Source organism: Melospiza melodia, chromosome 12 (assembly GCF_035770615.1).
Source record: "Melospiza melodia melodia isolate bMelMel2 chromosome 12, bMelMel2.pri, whole genome shotgun sequence".
Taxonomy (NCBI): domain Eukaryota; kingdom Metazoa; phylum Chordata; class Aves; order Passeriformes; family Passerellidae; genus Melospiza; species Melospiza melodia.
The window spans coordinates 16,001,103-16,010,240 of NC_086205.1; the positions used below are offsets into that span (position 1 = coordinate 16,001,103).

Genomic DNA, 9,138 nt, shown 5'->3' on the forward strand with positions numbered 1-9,138 from the left:
TACTTTAGTTCACTGATTCTGTTTAAAAAAAAAAAGTAACAAACTGTTTTAATGCTGCAGCTTTATTTAAAAGAAAGTGACTTTAGAATTTCTGGTAACATATTTTTTTATACAAAATTGATACAATGAAAAATAAACTTCAACAGTGTTCTAGAGCAGATCACAGGCTGTAAACTCATAGTCAAATGTACTATATTGGAAAAAGTAATTTTGTTCAAAGCTTATTTGCAGACCAGCACCAAGTGATCCCAAAAGTTTTACTCAACATGCCAAGAAACCTTCAAACTCACACTTGCTAAGTAAGGAGTTGCTCAATCTCACTTGTCTTCCAATTTACAGTAACGGTTGTGATTAACTGTATGCAAGAAACACATTGAAATTTCCTACAATACCTTCAGTGAGTAAAGTTCAACATTTGCACACCTTTGAAAGTTTATAAGGAGTCATGGACAATAAGGTATTTGCACAAAACTTTAGTGATTGCCATTTACATGGAACTCAGAAGTCCATTAAGAAATTTCAAAGCCCTGTAACAGTTCTTTTTAAACTATTTCATTTCAGCAGGTCAATTTCCTTGATCTTGGGATCACATTTTTTAAACCTTCATCTGCAGTACATCAAAATTCCAACATATGAACAAGCAGTATGAATAGGAGCCAGCAGGAAAAGAGAAAAACCAAAACATAACATGTTACACAATCCTGAAATCCTTTTACCATTCTTAGCACATGCTCAGGAGAAAGCAAAACTCCTCCCAAAACTCTTTTATTTCTATTTTTAAGTTGTCTGAAATCAAGTTTCTCAAACAGAAAACCTGTATTGGGAAGAAACTTTCTCATTATAAACCCAGTTCCTCAAACATCCTATTTTGGGGGTAACTTGGCTTCATGCAACCCTTACAGGCACAGGGACAATACTGCCCTCAAATATTAAAGCTGTGGAGATCTAATACTCAAACTGTGAAGCAATAGTACTGCATGTCTTGTATTTGCTCTTCTCTGTCATGCAATCACAACTGTAATTTGTAGAAGACAGCAGAGGTCTGTTTCCTCTCTCTGCTCAGCTGCTTCTCACTTCTGGATTCCTGAACTCAATCTAATCTGTTTTATTACGGCTGCTCATGTAAACCTTCTAGGAACAACATCAATGGAAAAGGATGCTAATCCAGTAATGCCAGAAAATCTGCAACTTAAAAGTCTTCTCTAGAAATTGAAAAAAATCCTAATAAATTCCACTTCTTTTTCAGGCTCTTTGCCTTTTGCTTTCCTCTGTGAAACACCCGCCAATCATCCTTTATCACTGCTCTCCACTCTGTGATCCCAACGTAAACAAAACCCAGTAGAAAAATCAAGTTTTGCCAGAGAACTAAAAAAGCACCATAACATTACATCTTTGCTCCTTTCAGTAAGTTATAGCAGCATTTGAGACCAAAGCCTCAGCATTCTAATGCTTAAAGCCTTGCTTCCAGGTCCTCTGCAACGCTTTGGATCCTGGTATTAAAACAAAGAGGTATTGAACATAGGATGTGCCCACAGGAACGTGGATAGGAGTTTCTGTGAACTGTGTGTAACAGACCTGCTCTGTGCCTGGGGACATTTACTATGCAGATTTGGTTCTCTGGTGAGGCTGAGGAGTCACTGGCACTGAAGAGTTTTGCCATAGCCACCTCTTCCAGCATCATAGTCTTGCCGATACTCATCTCGGACCTAACGGAGGAGGGGAAAGGGAAGTCCAGAAAAGACAAGTAAAAACAATTTCTCAAAAACTGTTGCAGCATTAGAATACAGTCACACTGACATCACAACATGTAATTGGCTACATGGAGCTGTCTGACTAAACAGACGGTGAAGTGCACCGTGCAGAAGATCAGAACACATAAACCAACTTCCTCTTTCCTCATGTCTGGGGACTGTCTAATCACCACAGCCCAAGCAAGGATGGGCAGCCTTGTCCTTTGGCAGTACAAGCCACTGCCATCTGCTCCACTTGGGGCAAGCCAACTGCTGTCCTGTGTGTTCCTAACAGCCTCTTACATTTCCTGAGCTTACTTAAAAGCATTATCTCTCTAGGCATCCAAGAGCTGTTTCTGCAAGTACTTCTAGTGAAATTTAGGAAGGAGTTATTTCTTCCTAGTGGATTATACTGCCATTGATCAGATATCTTCCAGTGTTATCTCTAACAATGACTCCTAAGCTGCTATTTCTGAAATTTTTCTGTGTTCATTCAAAATCAAGAAGTTTGGCAAAGTAACCATTCCCTTAAGAGCCCAGGCTGTACAGCAACCTACCTGCCCCCCTGATCGTCCACGGCCATACTGCCTGCCCTCCTTAAACCCTGCATCCCAGTCTGTCCTGATGATCCTGTCATCCAGCCTGGTCCCGTTGATGTAGCGCATCGCGTTTTCAGCATCTCCTCTGGCATAATATCTTGGGAATATGTTAATGAAAGAGATAAACTTCTATTTTCACCACGGGGGAAAACGAACACTATCAAATGGGCTACAAAACCAAGTCTTTGCTTGAACCACTTTTATGAAGCTACACCATCTAAGAAAACTGTAGTGAAAGGTTGAAACATGCAACAATTCAAGCATTAAAAAGTTTGTCAATCATGCCGACATTTAACAGAACCAAGCTCTATTGGTAAAGAGTGGGAAGCCCCAGACATGCTCTGTTCATATTGCAAACTTTCACCAGCCTGGTGAGTTCACTGGAAGCAGTAGCAAAATGATCTTCAGAAACGTGCACATAATGAAGTCATACAACAGGGATGAAAGATACAAACGGAAACTTTACACATGTGTTTGTATGAAAAGAAATTCCTTTTTACCTCGGCACTGAGAATATGAATTTCCTACAGAGGTCAACTACCCAAGAGGTGTCTGGGTTAAAGTATCAAAGTGAAAGCAATCTGCTAACCCCACTCGACACGCAGTGTATGCTCGAATACAGAATCACGGTTAGAAAAGGCCTGTAAGACCATCACGTCCAATCGTGAGCCCAGCATTGCTCTCTCTCACCAGGGTCTCCCACAGCCGCTTTAGCAAATGATTAATTTTATCCTCCGAGAACTCCCCCGTAACTCATGGCCTGCAGTGCAGAGCAGTTCACCCACACCCTGACGGCTCCTGCCGCGCTATACAAGGATACTCCACGAAGCAGAAGCCGCAGGCGGTTTTCTTCACTTTGTCCAGCCCCATGATGACCTTCTTAATGTCGCCGCTTTTGCCGAAGAGCTCGTGGATCTGCTCCTCCGTGGTGTAGAAGGAGAGGTTCCCCACGTACAGTGTGCAGCTCTTCCTCAGCAGCCGCTCCTGGTCGTACCGCGTCCCCTGGGCCGCAAGGACACAGCGTTACCTCCCGGCCCGGCCGGACGGGACCGCGCGGCGCCCGCCCCCGGCCGCGGCTCACCCGGAAATGCTGGTCCCGGTACTGGCTGAGTTCGGCGTAGGAGTCGCTGCGTAGGATGCTCAGGGTGCCGCCGGAGCTCATGGCGGCACCGCTCGAGGCGAGGCCAGGCCAGGCCAGGCCAGCCCAACCCCGCACGGCTCAGCCCTGCCGTGTCCAGCACAGGCCCACCCGACCCGCCTTGGCCGCTCCCCGCCGCCTTACCGCGCGCGCGCGGCCGCCGGGCACGCAGCCAATGGCGAGGCGGTGCGCGGCTCTCGCGAGCGCGGCGGGGCGGGGCGTGCGCCACCTCTCGCGAGAGCCGCGGAGCGCCCAGCGGGCGGGAGCGCTCGGGCGCGGGATCTCGCGAGAGCGGCGGCCATGGCGCTGCTGCGGGCGCTGCTGCTGCTGCTCTCCAGCCCGCGGTTCGTGGAGCGGCTCTCGGAGTCGCGGCCCATCCGCGCCGCCGCCCGGGTCACCGCCAGCGCCCTCACCCGCGGCCAGCGCGACCTGGCCCCGCGCCTGCTTCGCCTGCGCGACGCCTTCCTCGCCGAGCTCAAGGACGGCGCCCGCGCGCGGGGGTGGCCGTGGCCGCGCGGGCCGGGCCGCGGCGGCCGCCCCGGGTCAGCGCCGTGATCGCCGCTGGGAGCGGGAGGCAGCTGCGGACAGCGCCGGGAGGAGACGGGAACCGCCGCCGCTTCCCTGCGCCGAGCGCACGGAGCGCGCTGCAACCGGCGGGTGAAGGGCCCCGGGAGCAGGTGACAGCGGGGCCCCGCGGCCGCTGCGGAGCCCGGCGGTGGCCGGGCTGTGGATGGCGAGCTGCGGACTGGACGGTGCGTTCCTCATCGCGCGGCCTGGAGCGACTCCTCGGGAGAGCATAAACACGGGAAGCTGCTCCGCATCGGTTTCATGGATTTCCATTTCAAAGACAGTATACGCGTCCCACGGTTCTCAGGAACAAGCAGACTCACTTTCTAATCAACCACAATGCTGTGAAGATTGTCACTTTAAGCGCTTGATGAGAAACTTGAAATAAAATAACAATTCTCACGGGAGTACCTGTAACAATGTCTGTGTATACAGGAGCAATACTCTATATTTGATACAGTTTTGTTACAAAAGGGTTTTCAGTGATAATGACAGACAGGATAACAGACATCTTACAGGAAAGTAAAAGATTCAGTAGCTATCCTAAAAGCACACCTCAGGTCTATTGCAGCAGGAAGGGTTTGCAAAGGGAAAAATGACCAATAGAGGCACCCTGCATATAAATGGCAATACAGCTATATATGGACAATGATACATCCATCACGTACAATGCCTAGGGCAGGTTTGCTTAAGATACTGTATCTGGTGATGTCTCTGACACTACAGCAGTTAACCTTCCTTCAGAGCATGTCTCACTGTTTGATTCAGCTGAGTAGAGGCTCAGTTAACTGGGGAGGGCCATTTCCACTCCTTGTATTATCACAGGTGAGAAGAACCTTGTACTTTGTCCAAGATACAGTTTTCTGCCTTGCTAGTAAAGTTAAACCTCCAGCACGGATGGAGAACCTGCATCTACAGCGTAAATTCAAAGGTCTGGCTGGCAAGACAAAAACAATATATTGTTATTCTGAGCTGTATTTGCAGTCCAGGTTCTGTTGCTTGCTCTCTGCAGGTTACCTGTGCAGTGGTAGTGGAGTCATCATCTCGTGGGAATGGTGCTCCGTTGCATCCCCCAAGAGTTTCAAGATATACCCCACTCAGACTGCCAGAATTCCTAAGTTTTATGAAAATAATTTTCAAGATCTAAGTTGTTTAAGAAAGCTGAAAATGGAAAGCAGGACATGGAGTAACAGCTGTGGCACATGGTTATGTCATCCCAGTGTAAGAGCAAAAAGAAAATTAACTTGGAAAATACATTTGCTGACACAATGCTTTCACAACTACTTACGACTTTGTGAGTCACCAGTACAAAGACAGGCACCTTCTCTCCCCTGCCTCCCCCCAGACACACCCCTTTAATTTACAGGCAGGCCAGCAGTGAAGAGTGAAGGATGTGGGATGAACACACAGGCAACACGAGACAAAATGCTTTACAAGAGAGCAAGAGCTATGTTCCCTAAACATCTAGGTCATACCTATAGCTTGGAAAATACAGGCAAATCACTCAAACATTCATTTTTCCTAGATTCTCCTGAGAGCCTGGCATCAACGTGTATTATTCTTGTCTCTGTTGAAAGCCTGGCTTTTAAGACCTTATGTAAGGTTGTGTGGGTGAAGAACTGCCAAAAGCATTACCACCTTTGGGAGTGGAAATAATTCAAGTGTCAGATTTGTTTCAGAGAGAGAGGCTTGATCTACAATGCATGTGCCAAGTCAGGATGTTTGTGAAGTTCATGTAGGCAAAACCAAATATTGTAGGTCATGCTGTGTTATTGAGCACATAAATCATTGTCAGCCCAGTTGTTGGTGTCCAGTTGAAAAAGAGGCAGCTCTCCAGTGGCAAGCCAGGATAGGAGCTGTCCTTCCCACTGAGCTGATTTGGTGCACGGGGAGGGGGCGCAGGGGATGCGGCTCCTCCCTCGAGGCTGCGCTCCCTCCGCGGCGGCAGAACCGGGGATCTCTGACCGCGTTCAGAGACGCATCTGGTGAACCAAATCCCTCCCAGTTACCGCCTTCTGCCCGCGCAGCTCCCTGATCCACCCCCGCAGGACCTGCCGGGGTGACAGTGGTGACAGAGCAGCGACAGCCGCGAGAGGAGCGGCGGGAGCGCGCCAGGGAAGGAGAGCCCGAGCTGCAGCCGCGGAGCAGCCGCACGCTGGGTGCCATGGCGGGGCTGCCCTCCCGAGCTGCCCGGGGCGGTGCACGAGGATGGAACTGTGGCAAGGAAGGCTAAACAGGCAAAGCTTGGATTTTAGGATTTAGCACAAGCACTTAGCCTGAAGCATCCTCCTGTTCTAAATCAGATTCTGCCAGATCAGTGCTGGGGATTTTTCAAGACGGACCCACCCAAGGCAGTGGTGACTGCAGTCTGGTCTAATGAATTTTTAAGAACATAAAAGAAAAGATTACTGAGTCAGACCAGCTTTTATCTAAGCCTGTAACCTCTCTCCAGCAGCTGAATTAATGCCTATTATCAGTAAACACCCCACAGTCCCCAAACCCTGTCAGATTATTAGAGCTTTCAAAAATAAATCTCGCAGGGAAACAGCTAAGCTTCAATCACAGTTTTGGTGGGCTCTGATTTCATCCTCTCTCATCAGGAGAAGTACAAAAGTTCACATGAAATACCACAGGGCTGAGTAAGTCAAATTTTAAGCAGGTTCTATCCAGAACTGGCTACCCTAAGAGTGTGAGGAATGGGAATAAAGAGATGTGGGAGAGCTCCCAGTGCCATTGCTGATGCTGAAAGGGGGGTGTATAAAAAGGAAAGGTCTCACACCACCATCAAACAGCACCCAAATGAAGTAAAAGACTAAAACTTTGTTCTCCTAAAATCTAAAGGCTCTGATGATCTCTGTTTAGCTCAAGGATGTAAAGTCCTAACTGACTCCTCCAATTTCCACTGGATAGGACAGGTATTTGTGGTGGGTCTTCCATTGATAAGTGAGGAAATATCAAAGTCTCGTTCTTGAATGAGACACCACATTTTGTAATTGTGGCTCTGACAGTCCCAGGGATTATAATAAAGATGTGACAGTTGCTGCAGGTAAAATTGCTTGCTCGCTGCTCTACTGTCTGGCAGAGGGTTTCTTCTCCAGCCCCAGCCATGTCAATGACTTCCACATGCACATCTGTCTTCTTGATATTGAGCAGAGACCTCGGAGGCATGTAGGTGTGTGCAAAGAGCAGAGTGTAGTGCTGCGGGTGGCTTGAGGATGCTGGAGAATGGATGAGCTGCTCCAAGTGAAACAAACAGGGAATGAGCCCTCCCTGGTGTAAGCACCCAAACAGAAGTGCCCCCAGAAGGTTGAACAGAACAATGAGGAGCTTCCATCTCTCAGCTCTGCTTGGTGACGCGCTGAACAGGACCAATGGCAGGATGAGAGGGATGAGAAACCGGGGCTCCTGGTGACTGAACAGGGAGAGAAATGCCAAAGGAACAAAATAAAACAGCAGCAAAATTGGACTGCCCTCAGAATGCACCAAGAGCCCAGGCAGCCCACGGCAACACCATCTGACCAGCATTAACTGATGGACATATTTCTTTAGCATTTTAAAGCCTGCGCCGATGGCCAGAATGTGTAAGATACCAAATAGCATCACTCCATTGACTGTAAAATGTGTAACTCGTGGGTGACTTCCATGCAGTGCAAGATTATGAGGATTAAGATTATAGCTGAGAAAATTGAAGGGGGTTACTACCATTTTGTCATGTAATTGAACAATTACATCAATTAGGCTGCTCTTGTTAGTGCTGTAGAGGTTGTCTAAGCTCACGGAGGTAAAATAGAAGGTATCAGCAGTTATGAAAACAAAAGCGGTAAAACATGCACATAGGATAAACTTCAAAAAGTCATTTATAAGAGTTTTAATGTTCTTTTGAGAGTCAACAATTAAACTGGCCCAGTATAGCAGAGGCATTAGAGCAAATGCCAGAAAGGTTGGCCTGTTGAAAAACCCAGCAGTTGTTATGACACCTAAGAGAGAGCTGCTTGTAGGCTCTGCTGAGCGGCCACTGGACTTCCTTGAAGAAACCAGTACCATGAGAAGAGCAAAGAGAAGTCCTTCGAGTGTGTTGGTAAACGTCCTTGTATAAAACACCAGCGTGACATAGGATCCAGCAAGAAGCACCAGCGCTTTCCACGGATCTGCTCCCCAGAGAGGGGCCAAGCGATAAACGCTATAGTCGAGAATGAAAGAAAAGATTGTAAAGAGCAGGCGAGGAGATACAAGGAGAGTGTAGCTGTTGATGCAACTTGAACATATGTCCAACTGCTGCAAAGACTTGATCACCCAGAATGTAACTCCTGATGTCATTAATGGGAAAACAACTGTTCTGCAGGGAGAGTTGGAAAGGAACTCCCATGGATAATAGACCTGTAGATTTAAAATATCTCCTACAAAGGAAGAGAAAAATACATATAGATAATAAAAAAATACATATAGATAATATATTTTATTCAGTAATTCAGCATTAGGGATACTACTTGGTATAAGAGGTAGCACAATACAGAGCAGCTCCCAAACTTTTGAAACTGGTGTCAACCTTGACATTTTTCGGAGTGTACCATTCATTTTTACAAAACATCACAGTCCCAGCAATGTGGTTCGAGGAGCCACTCGCTGTGGGCAGCACAGAGCAGGAACCCACCCATGGGGCCAGCGCTGCGGATCCTCTCCTGCCCGGCTTGCGGGACTCGCTGAGCGACAGAGCGGGATCCCTCGGCAACACCCTCCTGGCCGGCGATGCCGGACGCTTCACGTCCCCGCCAGCCCGCAAAGGGCCACTCGGTCCCGGGCGCATCCCTTACCTGCCATGACCTCGGGCGCCTGGAAGAACTCATCTGGGTGCAGGTACCCGCTCTGCGGCAGGAGGCACCAGCCCGCCCGCAGCGCCGCCAGCAGCGCCCACAGCGCCCGCGCCACCATGGCGGCCCCGGCCCCTCACGCCGCACCGCCAGGGGGCGCGCGGCGCACGGGCGAGGCGCCGCAGCGGGAGCCCGGCGCGCATGCGCAGCCCCCCCCCCCCCCCCCCCCCCCCCCCCCCCCCGCCCGCTGCAATTGCCGGGCTCCCGGGATCAATGGGGCTGGAAAAGGCCCCGGG

The 9,138-nt window shown here is 49.0% G+C and overlaps 2 protein-coding genes across 2 annotated transcripts; both read right to left on the reverse strand.

Annotated features, from left to right (window-relative positions):
* Positions 1-46: 46 nt before the first annotated feature.
* NCBP2 (nuclear cap binding protein subunit 2) lies at positions 47-3,552 on the reverse strand. Its single transcript, XM_063166949.1, has 4 exons — positions 3,411-3,552; positions 3,150-3,331; positions 2,288-2,426; positions 47-1,706 (listed from the first exon to the last, which is right to left on the reverse strand). The coding sequence occupies exons 1-4, from the start codon at positions 3,489-3,491 to the stop codon at positions 1,635-1,637; spliced, it is 474 nt and encodes a 157-aa protein (XP_063023019.1). The 5' UTR covers positions 3,492-3,552; the 3' UTR covers positions 47-1,634.
* Positions 3,553-4,374: 822 nt separating this feature from the next.
* PIGZ (phosphatidylinositol glycan anchor biosynthesis class Z) lies at positions 4,375-8,963 on the reverse strand. Its single transcript, XM_063166951.1, has 2 exons — positions 8,846-8,963; positions 4,375-8,431 (listed from the first exon to the last, which is right to left on the reverse strand). The coding sequence occupies exons 1-2, from the start codon at positions 8,961-8,963 to the stop codon at positions 6,870-6,872; spliced, it is 1,680 nt and encodes a 559-aa protein (XP_063023021.1). The 3' UTR covers positions 4,375-6,869.
* Between the last annotated feature and the right edge of the window lie 175 nt (positions 8,964-9,138).

Coding starts and splice junctions, on each gene's coding strand:
- NCBP2 (XM_063166949.1), bottom strand. CDS start 3,491: ATGAGCTCCGGCGGCACCCTGAGCATCCTACGCAGCGACTCCTACGCC. Junction 3,332..3,410: donor ACCGGGACCAGCATTTCCGG/GTGAGCCGCGGC, acceptor CTTGCGGCCCAG/GGGACGCGGTACGACCAGGA. Junction 2,427..3,149: donor TGCGGCTTCTGCTTCGTGGA/GTATCCTTGTAT, acceptor CATATTCCCAAG/ATATTATGCCAGAGGAGATG.
- PIGZ (XM_063166951.1), bottom strand. CDS start 8,963: ATGGTGGCGCGGGCGCTGTGGGCGCTGCTGGCGGCGCTGCGGGCGGGC. Junction 8,432..8,845: donor GGCGCCCGAGGTCATGGCAG/GTAAGGGATGCG, acceptor CTTCCTTTGTAG/GAGATATTTTAAATCTACAG.